The 26,995-nt window shown below is 33.2% G+C and overlaps 1 protein-coding gene across 2 annotated transcripts in view; it reads right to left on the bottom strand.

Moving 5' to 3' along the window:
* The window catches only part of LOC130902233 (uncharacterized), a 384,279-nt gene that overhangs the window by 130,465 nt on the left and 226,819 nt on the right, over positions 1-26,995 (bottom strand). For both annotated transcript variants that reach the window (XM_057814189.1, XM_057814190.1), the window contains 2 exons: positions 620-788; positions 153-558 (listed from right to left, as the gene is read on the bottom strand). In XM_057814189.1, coding sequence (XP_057670172.1) covers positions 153-558; positions 620-740 — 527 coding nt within the window. In that variant the 5' untranslated portion in view covers positions 741-788. The remainder of the gene's footprint in view (positions 1-152; positions 559-619; positions 789-26,995) is intronic.

Below are 26,995 nucleotides of genomic sequence, written 5' to 3'. Positions count from 1 at the left end.
TAACATAAGCTCCAGAACCCAAAGAGAAAAGAAGACGAGTAATAATAAATGGTCTAGCCCAAGTAATAATCGAATTGTTATAAAAATAATTCAAAAATATTGGAAGAAAATAATTATTATGAAAATATATAAACAATTATACATATACTTACGTGTAATAGTCATAGCAATTTCCAGTGAATCCACAATCCATCATGGTACAAGGATTACTTCTTACGCTCCCTGTAGTGATTTCATAAGTAATGTTGAAACCAAATACGTTCAAAAATTTATCCAATACTCTCAAATGCACACTATCTGCAGAGGATAACTTCAATTGTATTACCAAAAAGCTTTGATAAGTTTTTATCCATCTGGTAACACTTATATTGGTCTCGTTCACTGTATGGATTATTTTTGGATTAATTTTATAATCGTCACCATAAATTTGATATTCTGTGAATGTCAAGCCTTCGTAAACAAAAAGTTGAGTTAAGTAGACAACAATCGAAGTATTTGCTGCTGAAGATAATTGAGCGTCAATTACCCATTCACAATTTATAGGAACTTTAAAGGGACCTGTAATATCGGAAGTTATTATTTGTAATAATGATATGTAATTTTAGTATGCTGTTTTTACCTGGAAAATTTGGCGTACTTAAGACTCCTCTCGCAGCAGTATACACACCACCACAGCTTTTCTTGTTAGCACCAGAAAAAGTTGAAGAGAAAGTAGACAGCAGAACGAGAAGAATCCACATTTTAGACGAGGTTTTTGGCGGTTAGGTAGAATCAGATTATACCTGGAACTGACAAAAAAAATATATATATATAGTAAATGTAGATCATATTTTATTTGATTTCAGAGAGTTCTACATAATTCATTTCACAATATAAGTACAATTATAGTCAAAAATTTGTTGATGGTTTGTGGAGATATTGAAAACTAGAGTAGCGTCTTGTTTGAGAACGCTTTTATATTTAAAATTTTTATATTTCCCTTTTTCAAACTATGTTCGACAAATTATGATCAGAATGATACTGAAAATTCCAGTTATCTGCTTCCAGTACAAGTCAAGTATTCTATTGATATCTTTATGGTCCAGAAAAATAAATTAATTCATTGTGATAGTCGAATAACTGACATAATAAGTATGGAATGTCTCAATTATATTGAAAGGGGCTTCTATGATTTTTATAAATTTTGGATTCCATATTTTGATTCATATTCTGGTGGTATTAACATTGTTGTAAGTTTATAGGAAAATATAATGAAATCTTCCATTTCCAAAAGATTTTTTGGTTGTAGATGGAAGGAACCATAAAGTTGGAAACCCGCAACAAATAAAATACATGTCTGAATATTAGCAGGTTTTGTTTTATGAACAATGATTCTCAAGTAACTGCACAGGAAATAGTCTGACGGATTGATGTATATGAGACAGTTTTAAATAATGGAATTCGTGTATTAAACTTCAATAAAAAAGAATCCATCATTTGTCCAGTATTATTTCAGCCCATTTAACAATCTTCTGAAGATATTAGAAGAGACAGTCTCTCATATATCAAGGATTTTCATATGACTAGTATCTAAGGCTATAGTCTCCTATAAACGCCGTCGGCCGCGTACAGCGTCACACCTTACGACGCGTCACGATGCGTACTATAAGAATGTACTGTTGTGGTCTCTATCACACGGTGACGTTGGCGTTTGGACACCGTAGACGGCATTCAAACGCTTTGCGCCGCGTCTTTAGTTATTTCGAACCATTGCAGCGTAAACGTCGTATCTGGCGTCAGCACAAAATGTCGAAATTCGATTAACAAAAAAAAAAAAACGAATTATTGATTGAATCAGTCCAATAGAAGGATTGTGCAATAAAAGTGATAATGATAATGATAATGATTTTCTTCATGTGATATGAGCTTAGGATGCCTTTTTGATGGCAGTTGTATCATATATTCCCCCACAAGTTCTACGATATGTTTTAATTGTTCTTGATTGACACGAAAATATTTAATAAGTTTAGTATTGCTGTCTTTCTAGTGTTTCATTTTCAAAATCTGGAAACATCCTTCTTGCTTCCTTTTCATAATTGATCGATGACTTATTGCTTTTCATTTTCTTCGTATGCAGTCGTCTCGTGCCTTCTCTTCAAGTAACATTAGCGACACCAAAAGTGTGGAATTTATATCTATTCTATATCAAATGACTACAAGATAACACGACTACTGTTGTGAATGAGAAGTTGTAGTGACCGCTGATGCTATGCCTGGCCATGACCAAAACAAATTGAAGAGGATCGTCATATAACTATTCGAGAGGTTGCAGAGAGGCTACATGTATCGCTCACAACCATTGAAAGATATTCAAATTGTCTTGGGCTAGTTAAGAAGCTTAATATGTGGGTACCATACGAATTGGAAGAAATTCATTGAACACAAAAAATCAACATTTGCGATATACACCTTAAACGAAATGAAACGAATTATCACTGGTGATGAAAAATGGGTTTTGTACAATAACACAGTTCGAATACGATCATGGAGCAAACATATAAACTAGCACAAACCACGTAATACTGGATTAAGCAATGCAAGATATTACACATCTTTGACAAGTCGTGGGAAACTATTGGAGATTAGCTGGGTAGTAATGCCACATCCACTATACAGCCCCGATTTGGCACCATCTGATTACAATTTGTTTCAAGTTTGCAGAATTCTTTGAATGGTCAAACTTTTACGATTGACGATGACCTATCTATCCGTTGTTAAAAAAAAGTATTTTATTTTATCTCGATATTACTTTGTCACCAACCCATACGAAGTGACCTAATATGAGAACATATCGCCATTTGATTGTTTTGATAGCGAAATTAAGTCAACAAATCCTTGACATTTATCGAGATCTGTATCATATTGAGCTCTCACTACAAATGTCTGTGAATTTACTCTTCTTTTTCAGATATTCGTCTAGTTTCCAAGTTTGAATGATTTAATATGATACTAAAATTTGAAGATTTGTTTCCATTCTGTAAAGAATTTCGCATTCACACAATCAAATTTGAATAAACCCTCCATTGCATCAGTATAGTTGAAACTTTCATTATCTCAAATCATTTCCCAACCATCAAGCACATCGATTTGTATTTTTAGAAGCGTATTTCAAAATAAAAAAGTTATATTTGTGACAGTTCCTACTTCCTTATTTTGAATGAAACCTCTTGTATATTATCTAATGTTTTGATTTTCAAAAAATTCTAGACATAATTCATGTACAATGTTCTTTACCTATCTTCAGCTGTTTCAGAAATATCAAGTGTTATTTATTACTTTTATTATTATTATTATTAAAAAGGGAAAATTATTTTTCTTCACTGATTAGCTGAATTACGTTGAAAATCTAATAAGTAATATTGATGTAGGGGATCTAAATGCTCGCCGCAAAAGACTTCGTAACATTCTGATGTGGTATAGAAATGTTTTTAACGTAGCTTACAACGTGATTAATCTCTTTAGAATATCTAAGTTGAGGAGTTTACTTTTATCAACAACATTTTGACATATCTCCCCGCAAAAAATCAGATCAAGAAATCGTGTCGGTCATTCTATTGATCCGTTGATTTTGAAACATTTCCTTCTTATAATCACAGGATCTATGACGTGATTTCCAATAATTCTTGCTCAAACAATAACATTTTGAGGATATTGCGTATGTTTTCAGTGAAGATTGTAATTAGACCAACAGCGAAAATTTTCAGGATGAAGGCGGCGAATTTGGACATTTTTCTTGATTTAAGCGAGAAACTTCCGTTTGTTTCTGTGTGTGTTTCCATAAACACTCATTTGTAGAATAGTTATTTCTGTCAGTTCTGTTGATTGGACTATTATCTGATATTAACATATACATTTAACAAAATTGGAACGATATTAGCACTGACACTGATCACTACTGTCTTGCAAGTAGACAAGTTGCTGCTAACATTTTTTTTTTAATTCAAATCAGAAAAAAATAGAAGTGTTTCTACTCATTTTCATCAAAGGGGAAATAACAATTTAGTGTAATGTAGCAAATTGTGATATACGATAATTTTGTTTTGCGCATTTTTGACACAAAAATGCGCTATTTCGTAGTGGTCCGTCTTTTTCTTGTCCTTCCTTCCGAAAGCATATAGCGAGTTCGGGTTTTTTGCACTCAATTCCTGTATAGCTGTAGATGTTGCAAAACGAAAGAAATTCTGTGATCTCGTTGATCAAATGATCTCAAATGACATGAATTGACGTTTATTGGCTTCAATGGAAATCAATTCATGTCACTTGAGCTCATTTTTCATTTTATAAACAAATTATTACGAAAAGTTCCAAGAAATAATGAAGACAAAATTATTAAATACTGAAATTATCGATATTTTTTCTTGTCTTATTTTTCATGGGAAGTTCGTTTTATAAATCAATTTATGATTTTTGTTGATATTCATTCATCGCCATTGGTAAAAAATGCGCCATAGTACCTCGCGCCGAAAGTGCGAGAACTTCATTACTTGCTTTGTTGTTGCATTTGAAGCAAGAAAATTGGTATAAAATTATTGTTACATGACACAACCTGTATAATATTTTTATTCGGAAAAAATGCACATATAAAAATATAAATAGACGTTCCGAAGGGTTTCCCCGGCACGCCTTCATTTATCTATTAAAGAATTCATTCTATTGAAGAAAACAGTTATTTTTTAATTAAGAACTTTTTAAAATTTAAAATAATTATGCAAGTCATTTTCGAAATAATTGAGGTGTTCCATATTTGAGATTAGCTTTGTATGATTAATTTTAACTTTAAGGTGCTGAGCCCCTTTGTTTTTGTCAAATTGTTTGAAAATTGAATATCGTTATTTTCTGTGAAAATAGCTAGAAATAATTGTGAATTTCTCAAATACTTATATAGTTCTTCCAATATCAATTGCAGAAGACAGTTGTTATGCAAGGAACGATCGATATTTCATAAATACTCACACCAAATTAAGAAATGGATAATAATGTTTAGTCCTCATATAAAATTTAGTAAACATGCAACAAATCAAAATATGGCGTTCTTTAAACCATGGGCGAAAGAAGACAATTAAATTGCACAGTGTATTGAGAATAAAGAATACAGTAAAAGAAAGCACATTATCCAGAATACAATTATACCAGTTTAGAAGCATTGCGTCAAGTTTTGTCAGCATGTGATTTCAAACACAAGAAACCGAATAAACGAATGGCAATAACCGAATAATCAAGAATAGTTCGATAGCAACAAGATTATTCACGTCAGATAGAAGACTACCGAAGTTCTAATAGACAAATAATTTATTTAGATGAAACATGGTTTGACAGTCACATTTCAGTTGAGTTGACAATAGTTGAAATTGCTGTTTGAATGGGCCATGTTCTGAAAGGAAACGCATTATAATAGTATACGGTTGAAGCAAAGACGGTTTCCTGTTTAATGCTTTATTAATATCTGCTCAAAAAAATTGATCCTCTTCAAACTACCTCCTTAGTATTGCATATTCAATCCTAAAGAGTTACCCACATGGGCAAACGTAAAATCAAAATTACGAAAACATAATCAGTATCTAGAACCGAGTAAAGAGGTTTAGAAACTCGTGAAGAATGATCTAGCAGCAGACTCGCCAAGAGCTTTGGAAAAACTGTGTTGAACATATTATCAAGGAGGAAGATGAGTATGTGGTATCATCTTCTCTACAACCCTTCATAATTCAATCAATGGGGTACAAAAGGGCTCAGATCATGTCTGGTACCTTGTTTAAACCAAACTCCCTTACGTTTTACGAAGTATAATCGTATCTGATCCTTCAAAAATTTTTGATACTATTGACATTTCTCTCTTTGTTAATACATTTAACTATTTCCTATTTTGTTATTAAATTTTTCTATCCCTCTAATTTAAATTTAGAATCTCAAGATCTGTATAATAGCAACTGTTCAGTTTATTTATGGGTGATTCCGTTCTAACTGTGATTTTTTGTATTCAAAATTTCAAGATTTTAAAATTTAACTTTTCTAACTTTTTTATGCATATTATTCATCTATTTTACTGTAAAAATAAAACTCTAAGAGGAATTTACTACAACTTCAAAGTATCACGAGCAAGACACAAATGTCGGATTTTGAGTTCCACGGTACTGACTCATTTATCCACGGTACTGACATGGTAACTTAAGATATTAAACAACAAGTGCATCAATTTTCCTCAGTTTGATCATAAACATTAGAATTTATAAGGTAATTAGTTTAAATCATTTGTTTCGACAAAAAAAATTAATAATTTATCGGTAAATTCTAGGAATGGACATGACACGGTACTGACATTCAAGTGATGTAGTATAAGTTTTCTTTAAGTGGCAAGTTATATTGTATAAAAATAATGTTTAAATATCTTAAGAATTATTCAATTAACACAACATTTTTATTAATTGATTATTAATTAATGACTAGTACAAAAAAACAATACAGGACATTGAATATCACAGTTATAATGGAATCACCCTTATATGTATTTTGATAACGCTAGTAATGTTAACATTTGAAACTTGATCACAACATCAGCACGCTATATATGATCCAAATGCAATCGAACATCATACGCGCTCCGTCACTCAACTCCATAAAATATGTTGAGTATTTTGTTGCAAATTTGCACACTGAAACGCTTTGGAAATGAATAATAGAGGTAATACGACTATTCTCAAAGTTTGTGAATATTCCGTACCTTTCAAAGTATCCATCTTGCATCGACGTTGCATTAATTCAAAATTTTGTTCGGAAGAGGGAAATAATCATTAAATTGAATGAAATATACCAGCAATTAGAAGTGGAAGACATTATTCGTGGAATTCGCTGGAATATCAAAATAACTCTGGAAGTGTCGACGCTGAAATTTTTGCAGGATGATGGATCATACAATATAGTTGTGTGGTTTGAAAATTTCAAAGATATCCTTAAAAGGACTTATAGGAAATATAAAACATAATAAAAATGCGTATTTGCTTAGTAATAATTGGTAGTGGACAGTACCGTAGATAACCTTTTCTGCGCCCTGTTCGAACTGCTATAACTGCGCCCTTTTTTTTATATATCATAGGTACCCTATCTGGAGCAATGCTATTTACAGGCCCAATGTATTTCATTTAGTGTGATAAAATAAAGCACAAGAACGTTGGTGTTAGTGGACCAATTATCTAATATTTTGGTAGAAAAATCTATTTTTCTTAAGAACTACAACTATTCAAATGGACCCTTCGCTTCTTATACCACCCACTGTATTTCACTCACTTAAACTCAAGTTCACTAGTGCCGACCCTGATGCTTAAGATTTAATTTATAGGCCACTTTGGTCTAGGATGAAATAACACCCTCAATACTTGTTATGGTAGTTATTTAGACAGATACACTTAATTGTAGTCCTTCTTGGAAGAAAATCTTTATTATACCGATTTAACTTGTTCCAACTAAATATTAAATTATAAAACGTAAGTAGACGAGTGAAATGTACCTGCTTGTAAGGACGTTTGGCTTAAACAGGGTACCAGACGTGAACTGAGCCCTTTTTGTACCCTATTCGTTTTTTTCTGGAAAACGAAATTTCGAAGCAAACGCCATAAAGGAAAATAAATTCTTTGCAAATAAACCGAATGAGAAAAAAAAACATTTCAATTCCAAAGTATCTTTATAAATAATAATGATAGTCAGAATCGTCTGAATTAGAATCATCATTTGATTAAATTATGATGGGTTGTAAAGAGGGTGATACCACATACTCATCTTCTTCTTCGATAACATGTTCAACACAGTTTTTCCGAAGCTCTTGCGGTCTGCTGCTAGAACTTTATTTACGAGTTCTACAACCTCTTTACTCAGTTGTGGACACTTATTTCGTCCAGTCGACCGAAGACATTTTCGCGAAACTGTTTCACGCAGTGACAACCCGGCTTTAGGTATCACCAACCTAACAGATCACTCCATACACGCGTGAGAGTTAAGTACACATCATGGCCAGCCGTTTACTCAACCCTTTATACAATTTTCCGACATTCAGTACAAAAATTGGACATATTTCCTGTAGAGTGAGTCTTTGGATTCACTCAGTATCATATTTTGCTTCACATTTTTTACTGTTTTTTATAGTTTTGCAGGAATTTCATAGAATATTTTAATATCAATCTACCTAACAACAAAAACGCAGAAGTAAAAGCGTCAAGATAATTTAGCAGGAAAAAATGGAAATTTTGAAAAACAAATTCAATTTTATGAAAAAATTGTGTCAGGAGAGCCAACATTCACAAAATTAGCAAAATTTCAAAGTTTTTGAAAAGCCACAAGATTTTTTGTTGACAATAATAAATAGCACTCGCATAAGGAAAAATATTTATTCATTAATATATATGTATAGCGTTTTCACAACAATTTAGATAATATTATTAGATAATTACCTATCATTTGCGTGGAAAAAATGAAACAACTAAACACTTACTCACAACCCTAACTTGTATAGTTCTTCCAATAACAATTGCAGATTATAAAAACCCTTGCCGACATTTCAATTCCAAAGTATCTTTTCAAAGCTCTTGGTGGTCTGCTGCTAGAAATTTCTTTAAGATTTCTACAACCTATTCACTGAGATCTGAAGACTGATTACATTTTCGTAATTCTGATTTAACGTTTGCCCTTATTAACTCTATAGGGTTGAATATGCAATAGTAAGGATGTAGTCTGAGAAGAGTATGATCCTGTTCTTTGCACAGCTTGTCAATTCAATAAATTTTTAACCTTTAATAACACTGAACTAATGCTAAAATTTGAGCTTTGTTACTACTACTATTTGCTATCTTGAGGAGTTGCCGTGAGTGGTAGGATGCGTTTTCCATTACGATTACTGACTGTGGTAGACTGTTAGGTAAAAGCTGTTCATTAAACCACTTTCAAATAGTTTTCCTGTCATATCTTCATAATAATCAGCTGCATAGTTTTCAATTTTTTAGCAGTTATTAATAACGCATTAGGCATGAAACCTTTTTTGCTTCCAGCGTGTACTATTATAATGCGTTTCCCTTCAGAACATGGCCGATTTATTCAATTTTTTGTGTTTAAAACCACATGCTGATAAAACTTGACGTAATGTATCTAAGCTGATATATTTGTATTCTGGATAATCTGCTTCTTTTTAATGTATTACTTCTAATGTCACAACCCTGTTCTCTTCTTTTGTGTATTAGACGTAGTCGCCTGTTTTATCTTCGACATCCTTGCCTAGTTCCTGCTTCAAGGTTGTCACTCCTTCTTTTTCTAAATCGGCCGGTACTCCTTCAGCCCAACGGGAATTTATCGCGTCCTATCTTGACCAGTCTGTTGTTATCCAAATGACTTATGCGCTCATTCCATTCTTTCTTTCTTGATAGAACCCATTCTCTGGCGTCATCTATTTTGCACAATCTTCTGATGTTTTCACTTCTTTCCCTGTCGAGTAGTGTTTTTCCGGCTATCTTGTCTATTACTTTCACCTCTGCTGTTTCCATCATTCTTTTGGTTTTCGCCGTCTATGGCCGTGTCTTGCTTTTATTCCAATATGTTTATTTCGCCATATGGTTCCGTCCAAACATGCTGCTATTCTTAAGGCTTTAGTAAAAGCCAATGCGACCTGGTAAGATGAAAGTAGATTTTTATTTACATTTTTATTAGTTTATTAGTTATATACCAGAATATATCCGCTGCAACAACTTCTTTACTAATTTATATTTTCCAAAATAAGTAAGTATTTAAGAACAAGTTTCAGGAAATAAATAAAGAAAACTTTTTTATCGGTTACATTCCTGTTTTCAGAGTGTATCTATCAGGAAAAATATGATAAATTTTATTATAACGATTGTTATAGCGGTGGCAACCCTGCTGACGACCATGATAATGTATGTCACAGGGAATAAGGAGAATAAAAGCGAATGCAAGTTGCTGAGAGTTAGAATGGGTGCCCAACCCTCGTTATTAGATTTTAAAATATTCTTGTAGATAAAATCGATAATATTTTCACGTGAAAGTAAAGAGCCACAGCTCCACATCCAAAAAGCCATGTGGCTCGCGTGTCGCAGTTTGCCTAGGCCTGCCCTAGGACAACTCACAAACCCTCGGTAAGACCGTCGCTACGGTATAATCATCTATTTAGACCCTTAATTGTTACAGGGTGAATGGAAATAGCAAAGCTGCTAGTTATGTTTCCAATGAAGAGTAAAATATCCGGAAAAAATGAAATATAATCGTCGAATTGCTTGAATTTTTCACTAAAATCAATTGTTACTGGAAATCCATAGGATCCAGCTTCATATACTGTTATTGCCTCAACAAATTTTTATTTTCACATTGCAACTGAAAATTCAAATAAGTTCAAGTCTGACAGATATGAGCTATGAAAGGTGAATCACTTATTCAATTAAGATATCAAGAATTTCACTTTGTTTAAGTGTATACTTGTGAATCGGAGTGCTTGATATCATTATCTTCTTGTTTTGTATGAGAAATTATGTGCTGCAATAGCGCTGGTTCCAAACAATATATTATTTCCGTTTATAGATCTAAAACTTGTTAAGTGGAAGAACTTGAGATCATAGAGCTCGTTGTTGTACTATTTGATAATAATTAGCAGAAGAATTGGAACCTATTTTCTAATTGTAATATTTATATGACGCGAAATAACCGGTTACTTCCACGGAACAATATTCTCCCGTCTCTTTGAAAGTTATGAGAGCGTGGCGGCTTACATATTCTATCTTCTGACATTTTACTCTGTCGTTTTATTTTGTGATCAAAATAACATTGACAAATTGCCGAATTATTTGAGACAGCTTTAAAACATATAAAACAGACAATTCTGATATCAATATCAATTCACAAACATAATATACCGTTACGTCGTTGTTGAACGTCACTTGCGAATGACGCATCAGACTAAAGGAGTCCGCAGAGTTTGAGGCCTGCCAACTGCTAAGACTATATGAAAATATGTCTATTGGTACGTTTTATTTTTTTGTTATTATTTCGGTAATCATTGTGTAAGGCCCATTCTTAATGGATTCGACCAGCAAAAAGTCTTTCATTACTTTCAAACTTTAAGATATCGTTCTATATCCAATTTAAAGAAATAAGGCCACTTGGATTTTTCCAACAAATCTTATATATTAAAAAAATTGATGATTTCCATTCCGTTCAGGCGTTCTACCCAACCGATTTGCTTAATTTTTTTTTGCTTCTCAATGAAAGGTGTTGATACACAGATCAGCAATCAACTATCGAATTTAATCTAATTTTCACCATTCTCAAGTTATACTCAAATGCGATTTCCCCCTGTACATTACTTATAGGAATTTTTCACATACACACGTTCTATCCTCAATATCTCAGGTTCTATTCAAGATAGAGACTTCGTTTTGGTTTAAAAACACTCGCTGAAATATCTTCTTTGTTTTTAGTTTTTGAACACTTAAATCGGTTGAGTTGGACAATCAATGTGGAGTTATGGATTTTTGTAGGTTTTTGGCAATTTTTCTACATTCAAAGATCTATATCTCAGATTCTAATATAGCTACAGAGTTCGTTTTGGTTTAAAAACACTCGCTAAAACACCTTCTTTCTTTTGAGTTTTCGAACACTTAAATCGGTTGAGTTTGAGAGAAGCTAGACGCGGACATTCAATGTGGAGTTATGGATTTTTGTAGATTTTCGGCAATTTTTCTACATTCAAAGATCTATATCTCAGGTTCTAATACAGCTACAGAGTTCGTTTTGAGTTATAAACACTCGCTGAAACACCTTCCTTCTTTTGAGTTTTCGAACATTTAAATCGGTTGAGTTGAGCAGGAGCTAGGCGCGGACATTCAATGTGGAGTTATGGATTTTTGTAGGTTTTTGGCAATTTTTCTACATTCAAAGATCTATATCTCAGATTCTAATATAGCTACAGAGTTCGTTTTGGTTTAAAAACACTCGCTGAAATACCTTCTTTCTTTTGAGTTTTCGAACACTTAAATCGGTTAATTTGGAAAGGAGCTAGGCGCGGACATTCAATGTGGAGTTATGGATTTTTGTAGGTTTTTGGCAATTTTTCTACATTCAAAGATCTATATCTCAGATTCTAATATAGCTACAGAGTTCGTTTTGGTTTAAAAACACTCGCTGAAATACCTTCTTTCTTTTGAGTTTTCGAACACTTAAATCGGTTAATTTGGAAAGGAGCTAGGCGCGGACATTCAATGTGGAGTTATGGATTTTTGTAGGTTTTTGGCAATTTTTCTACATTCAAAGATCTATATCTCAGGTTCTAATATAGCTACAGAGATCGTTTTGGTTTAAGAACACTCGCTGAAACACCTTCCTTTTTTTGAGTTTTCGAACACTTAAATCGGTTGAGTTTGAGAGGAGCTAGACGCGGACATTCAATGTGGAGTTATGGATTTTTATAGATTTTCGGCAATTTTTCTACATTCAAAGATCTATATCTCAGGTTCTAATATAGCTACAGAGTTCATTTTGGTATAAGAGCACTCGCTGAAACACCCTCTTTCTTTTGAGCTTTCGAACATTTAAATCGGTTGAGTTGAGCAGGAGCTAGGCGCGGACATTCAATGTGGAGTTATGGATTTTTGTAGGTTTTTGGCAATTTTTCTACATTCAAAGATCTATATCTCAGATTCTAATATAGCTACAGAGTTCGTTTTGAGTTATAAACACTCGCTGAAACACCTTCCTTCTTTTGAGTTTTCGAACATTTAAATCGGTTGAGTTGAGCAGGAGCTAGGCGCGGACATTCAATGTGGAGTTATGGATTTTTGTAGGTTTTTGGCAATTTTTCTACATTCAAAGATCTATATCTCAGATTCTAATATAGCTACAGAGTTCGTTTTGGTTTAAAAACACTCGCTGAAATACCTTCTTTCTTTTGAGTTTTCGAACACTTAAATCGGTTAATTTGGAAAGGAGCTAGGCGCGGACATTCAATGTGGAGTTATGGATTTTTGTAGGTTTTTGGCAATTTTTCTACATTCAAAGATCTATATCTCAGATTCTAATATAGCTACAGAGTTCGTTTTGGTTTAAAAACACTCGCTGAAATACCTTCTTTCTTTTGAGTTTTCGAACACTTAAATGGGTTAATTTGGAAAGGAGCTAGGCGCGGACATTCAATGTGGAGTTATGGATTTTTGTAGGTTTTTGGCAATTTTTCTACATTCAAAGATCTATATCTCAGGTTCTAATATAGCTACAGAGATCGTTTTGGTTTAAGAACACTCGCTGAAACACCTTCCTTCTTTTGAGTTTTCGAACACTTAAATCGGTTGAGTTTGAGAGGAGCTAGACGCGGACATTCAATGTGGAGTTATGGATTTTTATAGATTTTCGGCAATTTTTCTACATTCAAAGATCTATATCTCAGGTTCTAATATAGCTACAGAGTTCATTTTGGTATAAGAGCACTCGCTGAAACACCCTCTTTCTTTTGAGCTTTTGAACATTTAAATCGGTTGAGTTGAGCAGGAGCTAGGCGCGGACATTCAATGTGGAGTTATGGATTTTTGTAGGTTTTTGGCAATTTTTCTACATTCAAAGATCTATATCTCAGATTCTAATATAGCTACAGAGTTCGTTTTGGTTTAAAAACACTCGCTGAAATACCTTCTTTCTTTTGAGTTTTCGAACACTTAAATCGGTTAATTTGGAAAGGAGCTAGGCGCGGACATTCAATGTGGAGTTATGGATTTTTGTAGGTTTTTGGCAATTTTTCTACATTCAAAGATCTATATCTCAGATTCTAATATAGCTACAGAGTTCGTTTTGGTTTAAAAACACTCGCTGAAATACCTTCTTTCTTTTGAGTTTTCGAACACTTAAATCGGTTAATTTGGAAAGGAGCTAGGCGCGGACATTCAATGTGGAGTTATGGATTTTTGTAGGTTTTTGGCAATTTTTCTACATTCAAAGATCTATATCTCAGGTTCTAATATAGCTACAGAGATCGTTTTGGTTTAAGAACACTCGCTGAAATACCTTCTTTCTTTTGAGTTTTCGAACACTTAAATCGGTTGAGTTGGAGAGGAGCTAGGCGCGGACATTCAATGTGGAGTTATGGATTTTTGTAGGTTTTTGGCAATTTTTCTACATTCAAAGATCTAATATAGCTACAGAGGTCGTTCTTTTCTATTATAATGATTTCTGATACTTATTTAATAGATTCGATGCGAGCCGCGGGTAAAAGCTACTGATATTTATCTAAATCACCAAGATTTCAAGAAAATATAAATCTGAAATCATGAATTTAGGACCGAGGATGCTTAAAAAAATGGAAATTGGAAAATATTCGCCAATTCACTACCCAAAACAGATAATAATCTATCCACTAGTTATCCTTATTTATTTTGAAGCGATATTATTTTTTTTTAATACCCTTTACAGTTCAGTATAACTACACATTGTAAGATTAGGGATAATAGGGAAAAATTCAATATGGGGAAATATAATTGTCACCCCACACATGAATTTCAAAATAAAACCTGTTCTCACCCTACTCTGGCTTCATCGTCAACTTATTAATCTTATATTTTTAGAAAAAGGATATCGCCGATATGAATGGGTTGTTTATAAGAAGGTATCTGTTATCTAGATAATGTATTAACGATAATATATTAAATTGTAAAAAATTTGAGTTAACTGTTAATTGATTTGGATGGTTTGGCAAGGGAATATTGCAAATTATAGTTTTTTCCATCGAAAGAGTACAGCAATCTCCATAATAATGAGAAATAATTGTTCAGATCTTTGGCTAACAATTGAAAATATGTTAATACATTGATTGTGTAAATAAAATAATTACAAACTCGAAATAGGATCAATAAATTATCTATGGCCCATTTTAAATGTATTCACCCTGCAAAACAAATCGATTTTTTTCAAACCTTTGGGATATAATTCTATATTTAATTTGAAGAAATATGACCACTTCCATTTTTCCGAAAAAGCTTTTTTGGGCCCTGTGTGCCATGTGGAAATCTACGTTGCGAATACGACATTCAAGCATTTCAAGTAGTACACTGATTTGAGCCCTCCGCCATTATGGCCCAAATTAACCTATCGGGACCAATTTTTATAAAATGTGCTTTATTTATTCTACTTTCATCCGGTGTTCTCAGAATTCACTCTAAATTAAAATACCACAAAATGTTTTCTTTTTGCAAAAATTGATTTCTCGTATAATCTGACCCACCTTTTTGCCAAACGGCAGTTAATCAAAATGCCAGGTACGTAAAACTAACAAGTCCATTGTATTCTATGTGAAAAAATACATGAAAAACATATATAACTCTATTTAGAAACAGTTTTTTATGAAGTTATAAAATTTTTTATAAAGTGGAAAAATCTACTTTCGATGTTAATAACTTTTGACCAAATAAACGTTCTGTGAAATTGAAAAATCGTACTTGTTCTTTGAACTTCACTCTACAAATTGGTATACTTCGATATTAGTGCAGGTCCGGCATTTTGCACTTATCGTGATTGCCAATTAAGGGCTTTCAGAACGTGGCGCTCTGTTCTGGCGCGCATCTTATGTCGCTAGTTCACTGTCTACCTTGAAAAAAGATCAACAACAAAACTTTGGCATCAACGTTAACAATATCATTCCATAACATAAGCTCTCTTATTACACAACCAAATAAATTACAAGCTGAATTATTGTTAACCGAATTGAAATGTAATACCTCCATATATATATTTTTCAATAACTTTCAGTTGTTACATTACTAGTTGATTTTATTGTTATTACTTCATAAATTCATTAAGCCAATTGAGAAAATTGAATGGAAACCTTTGATTTAGATAATTAGTCATTAATATGAAATAATGAAAATTCGATATCAACGTTAGTGAATGAAAACATAGAAGTGTGGAAATTGAACAATACTAATGACGGTATTAAATATAGGAATTAAATTTAAATATCGAAGTTCAAAAGTTTTCGTGGGTTCCCATTCGTAAGTAGCACTAAATAAGACAGTTCTTGTTCAAGAATTTTTTTCTGCTCACCGCATGAGCATGTTTATACACGTTTTTGGCATATACTGTGATGGTGCTGCATTGTGCAGCGATAAACATACAGTTTCTATATTCTCCGTTTCAGCTCGATTCTGCGTATTCCCAAGCATGCGCAGTGTAGATAAAGTGTCTCGAACGACAGAGAATATAAAAATTCTCGACACCGTAACGTAGTGACGTTTTTTCCATACCGTTTTCCTGTCCATATAGGAGTATTACATATACGATTTTAAGTTTTGTTCATAACATGGACAAATCAGTACACTTATTTGATCAAGCAACACACGTTGAAAATGATTGCGTTGTGGGTCATAAAAAAAACAAACGACAAGACTCGTTCCAGTGAAAAGGGACGAGAGCAAATGTGGCTGACGGCATTACAGAGAAAACATGTGGTTTATACTCGCCTGAAGTCACTAACAGATCGAAGTGATGTGAAAGTTTTGACCAGTTTCGTTATTGGGTTTATCATGACAAAAAATGTGATATCACTGAATTACCTTCCACTTCAGCATTATAAAATTACATATACTTAGAGCTTTCTACGTAACATATAAACAAGTTAATTATTTAACTAACTAGCTGACCCGGCGAACTTTGTTCCGCCTTATAATGGCAATAAATAAGCAGTTTTTTTTTTAATTGGAAAAAATACAAAAAAAATTAAATACCTACATTAATCATTCATAATTATTGCTCTTCATTTAAGTACCTTGTGATACACGACATTTTTTGTTTTATTATCAGGCGCAAAAACAAACAACGCAGATGGTCTTCCGACCCGTGAACATGCCACGTATAATTGACCATGGGAAAACATGAATGTTCTAGATTTAAACCACAAACTTTTAAGGATTGGCCTTGTGATTTGTTGATGGTCATGGCAAATGCAAGACGTATCGGAAATTGAAGTCTTTTAAATTCAAACGGCATATCGGTTGGGATCATCGGTATCCTCGGAATGAGAACTTCCTCACCTTTGAATTTTCCTATCATTATCGTAGCGTAAATTACATTGTTCATCAATTTTCTAACCACCAAACGCGTACCGTTGCACAGTTTTGGTTGGTTTATGTTTCGAAGCATGATTATTACGGAGCCATCCTTTAGGCGTAAATTGTGCGGTGGTAAGCCAGGCACGTCCAAAGAGTTTAAAAATTCAATTGGATAGTTGGTGGCTTCATATTCATTTGTGACGCAGTCAATAGATTTGAATGAATGCATTGTTCCAATGATCTTATTTTGAATTATGTAGTTTAGGTCATCTACATCTTTATTCTTGCGTGATTCTTGTGTTTCGCCACAAAGCAATGAATACAATGGCTCAGGTGGCGGAGTCAACAATGGCAATTTCACTTTACCATTAAGGCAGCATAATCCAGGGGTTTCTCCGGAAAACTTTAATGCGCCACAATACTCGCAAACTACGTCCATTTGCCCAATGCAAACGCTAGGATGCAAGCTATAATCATTGCTGCAATCGTATTGAAACGATGCTCGATTCAAATCAGCACTTGATAAATATCTTGTTCTGCGTCGCAAATTATCTATTTGTTGACCTCTGCATTGTCAACCGAGCTGTTTCACGGGCTGCTTCACTTTGCTCTCGTGATTGAGAAGCACGAAGTCGAGCCATATTATCGCGGCGCTGTTCACGTGCAATTTCTTGTTCTTCTTCAGTCCTTTCATTTGCAGTATTTCGTATTCTTCTTGCATCACGGCTTTGTCGGGAAAGATTCGATCGTCTTGGTCGCGGCATTATTAATTAAACTTCACTTCACCTAAAAACTCAAATTTTCAACCATACCGAGTTTTATAGTTCACTTCACTTTTTACGAATGGGCAATGGCACTATCATTACATTATAATTGTTAATTATTCATTTAATAGAAATAGTTTTATTATTGATTTCTTACAAATATCAAATTGTCATCCATACGTCATTACATATCTGTCATTATACGTCAATTACATAGCTGTCATTTGCGTTTTGTTATTCCAAGTCTGATTCTTTTTTGTTATACCACGTTTTATAGTGACTGACGTTTCATTTCAAGTCACACAGGAATGCTGTCGAACGGGATAAATTTCATGTCAAGTCACACGGGAATGCTGTCGAACGGGATAAAAAGTATCCTATGTCCTTTTCCTGGCTCTAAACTACCTCCCTGCCAATTTTCAGCTAAATCGGTTCAGCCGTTCTTGAGTTATAAGTGGAGTAATTAAATATCATACCAAAGCTGGATCCTCTTTTGTATGGATATAAAGTTCTGATCTAATAATTCCATATATTATTGCCATGATGAAGTACCATGTTGTCGATGTAAAGCTTGCATTTCCGAAAAATCTTGCTGTTGGCATCGAATATTGTTCATTCCCTTCTTGACATAAAATAAAAACAAAAATACGTGTGAAAATAAATTCAACAATCCTGAAGCATTCGACAACAGCATGTGCGTAGACATGTAATACTGACTGTGTGTGTGCCAAACGCTGGACCTGCACTAATATTGAAGTATACCAGTTTGTAGTTTGTAGAGTAAGATTCAAATGATTTAAAAAAATGTCACGGTAAATGCAAATGCAAAACGTACTAGTTTTTTTCAAAAACACCGGCCATATCTGAATTCAGCGGCTCAAAATACATAAAACTATTTTATCCTGGACCCTATGATTGCACACGGCAGCATTGATCGCTCTCGGACTATAAAGATCCCCGGAAAAATTCAATATTATTTTGAAGTTTGCAATGATTTATATTTTCGATGATTTATTTTGCAAAGGATACAAAAAATATTTCGGGGCGTATCCACCGTGTATATTTAAAAGTAATTTTTCCTTAATTGTTTCAATAATGTTCTAATGATTCTTATTTTCATCGTATAAGTTAAATTTATGTCGAGGCAAGTTAATATGCACAGAATTAAAACAAGATGTAGATATTTTTCATTAAATTTCTTTTAGACTTTAACTTATACGATGAAAATAAAAATCAGCAAAACTGTCATTAACAATTTAGGAGAAATTACTTTGAATTATACAAAGTGTATTCTTTGCAAAATGAATGATCGGAAATATAAATTATTACAAGCTTTGGAAATAATGTTGAATTCTTCCGGGGATTTGTAAATGAGTAGCGTCTGACGATTTTTATTTGTCGGATAAGCTGAGTGTCACTAAAAATGTTTCTAAAGACCGTGATATATGTTTTCCATGTATTTTTTCACCTAGAGTAAGATGGAATTGTTAGTTTTAAGATAAAACCTACTTTATTAGCGTTGGTAGTGAAATACGTAACGCATGTGGGGCATGGATAGGTCAAAATCGATATTTTCGTTGTTCGGTCAGATTTTCCAAACGGGGCATTTTGTTTAACTGCCGTTTGGTAAAAAGGTAGGACAGGGGTTACTAAAAAACATATCAAAATATCGCGCTATATTAAATGTTGGGTCATTTTGTAGTATTTTTAATGTAATGTTAATTCTGAGAATACCAGCTGAAAGTAAAGTGAACAAGGCACATTTTAAAAAAAAAATAGTACCGATAGTTGAATTTGGGCCATAATGGCGGAGGGTTGAAATGAGTGTACTACTTGAAATGCTTGAATGTCGTATTCACAACGTAGATTTCCACATGGCACACAGGGCTCAAAAAAGCTTTTTCGGAAAAATGACATTGGCCATATTTTCTTAAATTGTATATAGAATGATATCCCAGAGTTTGAAAAAAATCGAAAAAATCGATGTGTTTTGTAGGGTGAATTCATTTAGAATAGGCCATAGCTAATTTATTGATCTTATTTCGAATTTGTAATCAATTTATTTACAGAATTAATGTATTAACATATTTTCAATTGTGAGTTTCTATTGACTCATTCTACAATTATACGATTGTTACAGGAATGAATAATATTGTACTTATTGTGTTATTTTTCTATTCACTTCTCTATATTATGATGTTTTGGTTCTTGTAATAATATTAATTATTAATTTCAAAGACTTTAGTTCATGTTTCGAGATGGTTAATGACTGCTCAGCTGTTTTTAGCGAGTTTTACACCGCTTCTAAAGCTAAGTTCGTTTCGTTCACTGTTAGGTTACCTGGAGTGAAATCTGGGTTCATTCAATATTTATTGTTGTACCGCACCTGTCTCACTCTATTTTCGAGTGAAACGTTGTTTATATTTTTCGACTATTGAGAATACCAATTGTCATATTCTCTCTCTGCTACAAAATTGTAGCAGATGCTTCTGGGAATGGATTAACGAGATGCCGAGATGCCCCCATAGTTTATTCATATCTTGAAGTGTGGGGATATGTCCTCACTTTAGTGCTTCGAAATGAACGTCTTCGTCTCATATTGTTTACCCTCTGGAGTGAAGAGGTATTAATTTTTTTTAGTAATCCTAATAGGATTTTTTTTCGGCTTTTCCACTATATTCCTTTTTTTTTTCTCAACACTTGTTGAAATGGGTTATCATTCCACCTATTCACGTGGCTTGCCAGAAGGTTTATTTCACTTTTACAGGAAGTCCCAGTCCGCCTCTCGCTGAACTGCAAGGTTTTGTTCCTAATGGAAATTTTTTGTGTATACCAGAGGGCCCACTTCACTATTAGCCGATGGCTCATCTCTACCTTACCCTACGTTACTATGGTTCACCTGGACTTTTGCTGAGAATCACAGATTTCGATGCCCTAATTCCAGTTTCGATCCAGATATCAAGGTCGATCTGAGTAGCTGTCTGGATTTTGACTGTCTGCCTGTCCATTGCTGTCCATCGTTGGAAAACTATGTCTGAAACTTACCATCATCGAGGAATGATTTAAGGCCAGATTATCTGAGAGAAACTCAGATAAATAGGTAATGTGTATCTATCACCATTTGTGGATTTTTGAACTGCATATTATCACATATTCAACAATAGGTCTTAGTACCTATAAGTAACATTTTATCTGACAATTTCTGATCACATTTTATTTTCTTTATTTTACTTTTGTCATTCAATCACAACTGCATATAATTTCATTTATTTCTTACTTATGAACAATAAAGTATTTTTGGGGATTTCTGATTATTATTTTATAATACTCCGTCCCAAATAATTTTAACGTTTCCGATTTACACGCCATCAAAAATTCAGTGGCGCTAAAGACATTGAATATAAGTATCAAAATTTTTCAATTCAACCAGCTAGACGAAGATCTGCCGTTTGCTGTTTACAAAGCATCGAATTGGGTCTTTTATGTGATTGAAGTGTGTAAAAAAACAGTCTGATGGATTGAGATCGAGTGATGTAGAGGGCCATTGCACCGGTCTGAATATTTCTCTTAGTATTTCCTCAATTTAATTTTACTCGACTTATAATGAATTTATGTGTTACACATTGTATAACATGATTTGGAGTTTCTGATGAAATTTAATATTTACTCTCCAAAATCAATAATATATATATGCAACCATATAATGCTACAAGATACAAACCCGCCCATACATAATTCACAAAGGTAATTTAGAATCGAATCCCTTTACTCCGTAGTTTACGTTTACTGTAGTTATACACTGATAAATGATTAATTGTATATACTTAGGAGCATTATAAAGTTTGCGTACACAAGGCGAATAATTGGTCTTTCCACACATAATATTAACCTCAATCTCGTCTAAGGCTTTCCTAGTTCAAAGCTTATATTGATTGAATTTGGTTCAGTGACAGTCGCACTAACGTAGCGATTTGTATCTGAAGGAATTGACTAAACAATTATATTCCAAGAAATCCGGGAAATTTAAATAATATTTCATCCAAATTTTTATATGATGATTGTTAAATTCTTCTTAGTCAATATGGTCTTAGTCTTTTAAGCCTTGAAAATTATTTATATGAACGTACTCCTCTAATTCAACAAACGATTCCATTGTGGTACTTTATCTTGGATCAATGAAAATGTGATAATTGCTCTTTTCTTTTGCACTAGCTTGCTTTCCAAGCTTTCCATTAATCGAATGGAGTTGATAAATAACATTATCGATTTCTAACTATCCCTCAATCGAAGATCCCATATTTTACCAATATAAAATTGGCTGGCCCAAGTCAAATGAACGAACTAAAAATTTATCGTGAATAGGGGGCTTCCTAGGTGCTTTTTTTCGAGGATGTATTGATATCTAGTTAGCCTAGACCAGTACCATGCATAAACAAAATATTAGGTTGATTAATTAAAAGAAAAAAGGAATATCGAGCCATCATCAAGTACCTGTATTTAGAAGGGTTAAGAAGTAAGCAGATTCACGAAGATGTGCTTAATACCCGTGGTGTTCAATGTCCTTCGGATGCGACTGTGTAAGATTGGACTACAAGCTTCAAAAGAGGTGAATTTTCCATTGAAGATGATGACCGATCGGGAAGGCCAGTTTCTGTGTCAGTCCCCGAAAATATCGATGCAGTTCATGACATTATTTTATCAGACCGTCGAATTGAGCTGAAACGGATATCTGAAGCACTGAAAATTTCATACGAACGCGTTCATCATATAGTTCAAGTCAATTTGGACATGAGAAAAATCGCTGCAAAATGGATACAAATGGATCCCCAAATTTTTGAATATTGACTAAAAGCTTGCAATGGTAGAAGCCTCGCTTTCGATCTGTGCTCGATTTGAAAACGATTCTTAAACCGAATTGCTACTATGGATGAGACTTGGGTACATTTCTACGATATAGAAACAAAGCAACAATTGATGGATTGGCGACACTCTGGTTCTCCAAGACTTAAGAAGTTTCGTGTCCAAAAATCTACTGCAAAAGTTTTTGCTTCAGTTTTTTAGGATTGCCATGTAGTAATCATGATTGATGACTGGAAGTGATTTATCTTGAGGACAATTGTGCTTGTTCCCATATCAAATAGTATTTAAAATCGATATCACTTCTATTTTGTTCCTCACATTAAAAATTGATCAAGTTAGGTTAGTGATCATTCAGCATATTCAGCTTTTATCGTTCAAAAATCATTGAATGACATTTGCTTCTATGATCTCACTAGAAAAAGTGGATCTTGATGAGACGCGTGCTGGCTCTAATATGAAATCGTATGTAAAATCGATTATATTTTTAATTTGATCCTCAGCTCATAATTTGAATAGGTTAGGCTAGACTAGGTTAGATTTAAGTGTTCATCAAGTACGATAGATTCTTGTCAAGAAGATTTTTATATTCAACTTTCAAGCTTTTTCCAGCTTCTTCTTCAAATGACATATATTTCGATGCGCTCTCTTAGGTGCTGGATCTTGTTTCAATATAAAATCGATTTTAAATAAGATTTGGCCTTGAAACATGCACCAGTTCCATTAAGATCCACCACTTCTAGTGAGGCCGTCGAAAAAAGTCATCAAGGAATTATCGATGGTTAGAAGTTGAATGTAAAGTTCTTCTTGACAGGTATCTCTTGCACTCAGTAAGCACTCAAAACATGTTTTAATTAATTATTGCTGAGACTATTAGATCAGAGTATCCTCGGTGAAATATCGAAAGCTTGAACACCATCTAACCTTACCTGAACAAATTGAGTTAAGACATAAAATGGAATTGGAATTGCTTTTAAATACGATCATTGATATTTAAACAAGCACCCTTCTTATCAAGATTCACCACTTCTAGTGAGGTAATCGAAACCAAAGTTATTCAGGAAATTTTTGATGGTCAAATGTGGAATACTTTTTGAGAAGAATCTAATATAATAATTTAATAAGCACTTAATTACGCGAAATAGAGGGACCAAAATAATTTTTATTTAAATAGGTATTGCCGCTTTTAAAAACCTGGCTGATCTATTTTTTAAATCTTTCAAAAACTACTAAGAGACGTAATACTTGATTTGCACTCCTAAATAGCATCTCTTATTCACGATAAATCCCTATTCTTTTTTTCTCTTGGGACAGCCAACTTTATGGTAGTAATATTATTCTGCACCATTAGCAATTAACTGCTAACCTTTTTCCAGCCTTGGACGTAGCGAAAATCTTATACACTCTCCATCTGAGTTGTTTATTTTGCCAAAAGATATATCCCCATTGAACCACTTTTTTTTTATTTCGACCAGTCAATTAGTTAGTAGCGCTCTAAATGAAATCTGCCATTGATTCCAAATTAATCAGTCTAATAATAATAAATAACAATAACCTAGCATCCGTCTGTAGAAGTTGTTTAAATAATTTGTGATGCAATATATACAGTGTGTTTACTTATGTGGGAACCATTTGGAAGTCTTTTCAAATTAGTGGTTATACGAATAAAGTTACTCTTGATAATAAGTTCTGTATGGTCCAAAAGCTGAAATGCAACTAGCAGATATCAATTTTTTAAAGCAGTATACGAGGTTTGTCAAAAAATTGTTGTCCTGTTATGGTGACTTCAACCAAGAAGAGTACTCAGTACTTATGAACCTCAACCAGTGGAGAGGGTGGTAATATTCATGGAATTATACCTAGAATAACAAAGCCTAAACAAAGGAACTTCATTACAAATGCACACATTGTTGAATTAGATATAGGGTGCGGAATGACCCCTTCCTCAGATTTAATTTCATATGTGACCAAATGCTTAAGAAGAAGAGATCCTAAATGTTGAAGCAATTGTAAAAAATATGAATAAGTCGAATTGTATTGTGAAGATTTTTATATTAGTTGTATTGAATTTCAATCAAAAACTTTTTTCTTCGTAATTATGAATTAATAAAAGTCGTGATATGTAATATAACTTTTAAAATAGTAAGCACATTATATTATTGAGCACTTAAGTAAAAGTCCATAATAATTAAATTATTTTAAGTGCATCATTCATTAAAATAATTGTAGGTAGAAAGAGTTTTCATTAAGGAAATATTTCATGCTTTCTGCGAAGAAGCAATTCGTTTTAATGCATCTCAAGTATACTTTTAATTATTAGCACGAATATTAATGAAGTTTTAGGTTGTCAATAAACTTTTAATTTCCATTATTAATAAAACTTTTGGTCACGAAAGCTCATATTTCATTATTCACTCACCAAACTATTTAGTTTATAGTTGAATATAACACCGCTTCTCTTTGTTTCTGACCATGGAGATATTGACATTATGAAGGTTACTAATTTCACGAATATATCATATAATACAAGATATTGTAAATACATTATCTTGAAAATTTGGTATGTATCTGTTGTTAGTTCTTCTAATTTTGTTTTATTCTTATGTATACTAAGACGACCTATGTTTCTAGACTCCCTGTTCTCTTGATCATATTTTCCAACTTTCTAGGTCTGTTCTTCGATTTCCTCAAGAGTTTCTTCTCATAACAAAATCTACTATGAATGAATTAGTGAAAAGTACACTCAAATCTTTTTTTATTTTTCAAGTTCAACATAGCATGCGTTTTTTGAATATATTTCTGACTGTTGAAATTTTTGTTGTCTTACATTCAGTTCTGGACAGGGCTAAAAAAAGTCTCTGAATTTACCAAGCCTAGTTTTTTCATGGTTTGTTATATTCCTTGTGTAAACAAACATACTGCGGTTAGTCCAGCGAAACTAGGAACAGGTGTCTTATTTGCGCTATCGAAGGTGTCGCAACTGCTATGGTATACAATGAATTAACTAAGGCTGAACATTTTTATACATACAATTTATTGCATATAAATGAAAGTTATAATAGTCAGTCAGCTAAATCTGGGGACCGGGCCGAGATGTTTACTATAGTTGAAAACTTCTTTGAAACATGAAACATGAAAAAAATTTTTCGGGCCGTAAATTATCTCACTTTGTGGCCGCCAGATCTGCGAGGTAATCGAGAGATGGTACCAAATTGTGTTAACCTTATAATAATACTTATTATTATTTCTATTTGTGATGAATTGTTATGAATAAAAGTAGTTGATATCCAACGTAATTATATGAAAGTAGTGAATTATATTTGTATTAGGAATGCACAAATTTTTGCCTCTGATGTCAGAGTTTCGTTGATGTGACTTGTGTCTGGAATTTCAGTTCAATAAGAATATACAATAATAGTTGAAAAAATGGATGCACAAAGAGAAGACATTCAAGATCTGACAAAGATTTCATAAAAACAGTAGAATTATAAATGTTTCCAAGGCCTCCACAGAAATTAAGAAACAAAGAAATCAATGGGGAATGAGGGGAAACTCATAGTTTGATTTGGATTAACTGGAGGAACAATCCAATTTATTACAGCAAAAGTATATTAAGAACTTCCACATTTCTAGAAAAAGTTTGCTCAAAAAGGTTCAAGAATTTTTCATTGTAAGCCGTTTTCCTAGGCGTATAAGTGCAGTAGATCGAACTCACTAAAAAATATCTCCTGGGAGAAATATTGAGGAAATTTTTAATAAGAGATAGACATGAGCCTGAAATTCCTATAGTTGAATATATAGCAACAATTAACGAAAAAGCTAACAACTATATTGATTGGGAAAAATTGTGAGTTAAAAACTCTAATGGTGTCTTTCTGAGCAGGATAGCTCCAAAAAGTGAGAAACTGAATGAACAGCAGTACTTTGATGGTGTCATACTGGCTAGGCATACTCGTAGAAGTGAGAAACTATAATAAAAGCAACTTGATGATGACTTCCTTGCTAGGATTGCTTCAAAAAGTGAGAAACTGAATGAACAGCAGCACTCTGATGGTGTCATACTGGCTCACATTTTCTCACTGTCTCCTGTACAAGGCAGAAGATTTAAGAAAGAAGAAGAAACAAATAATAACCTAAGATCCAGTACAGGGACTGGAATAAATAGAACAATGAATTTTTTGTTACCATATTAGATATCTAACAAGATCTCAATAATTATTAATTATAATACTAGTTTGGGATTGCCTAGAAAAATTTAACGAGCTAGAA

This window comes from Diorhabda carinulata, chromosome X, assembly GCF_026250575.1.
Source record: "Diorhabda carinulata isolate Delta chromosome X, icDioCari1.1, whole genome shotgun sequence".
Lineage (NCBI taxonomy): Eukaryota > Metazoa > Arthropoda > Insecta > Coleoptera > Chrysomelidae > Diorhabda > Diorhabda carinulata.
Note: the sequence above shows the minus strand (reverse complement) of the source record. Positions and strands in the feature narration are given on the sequence as shown.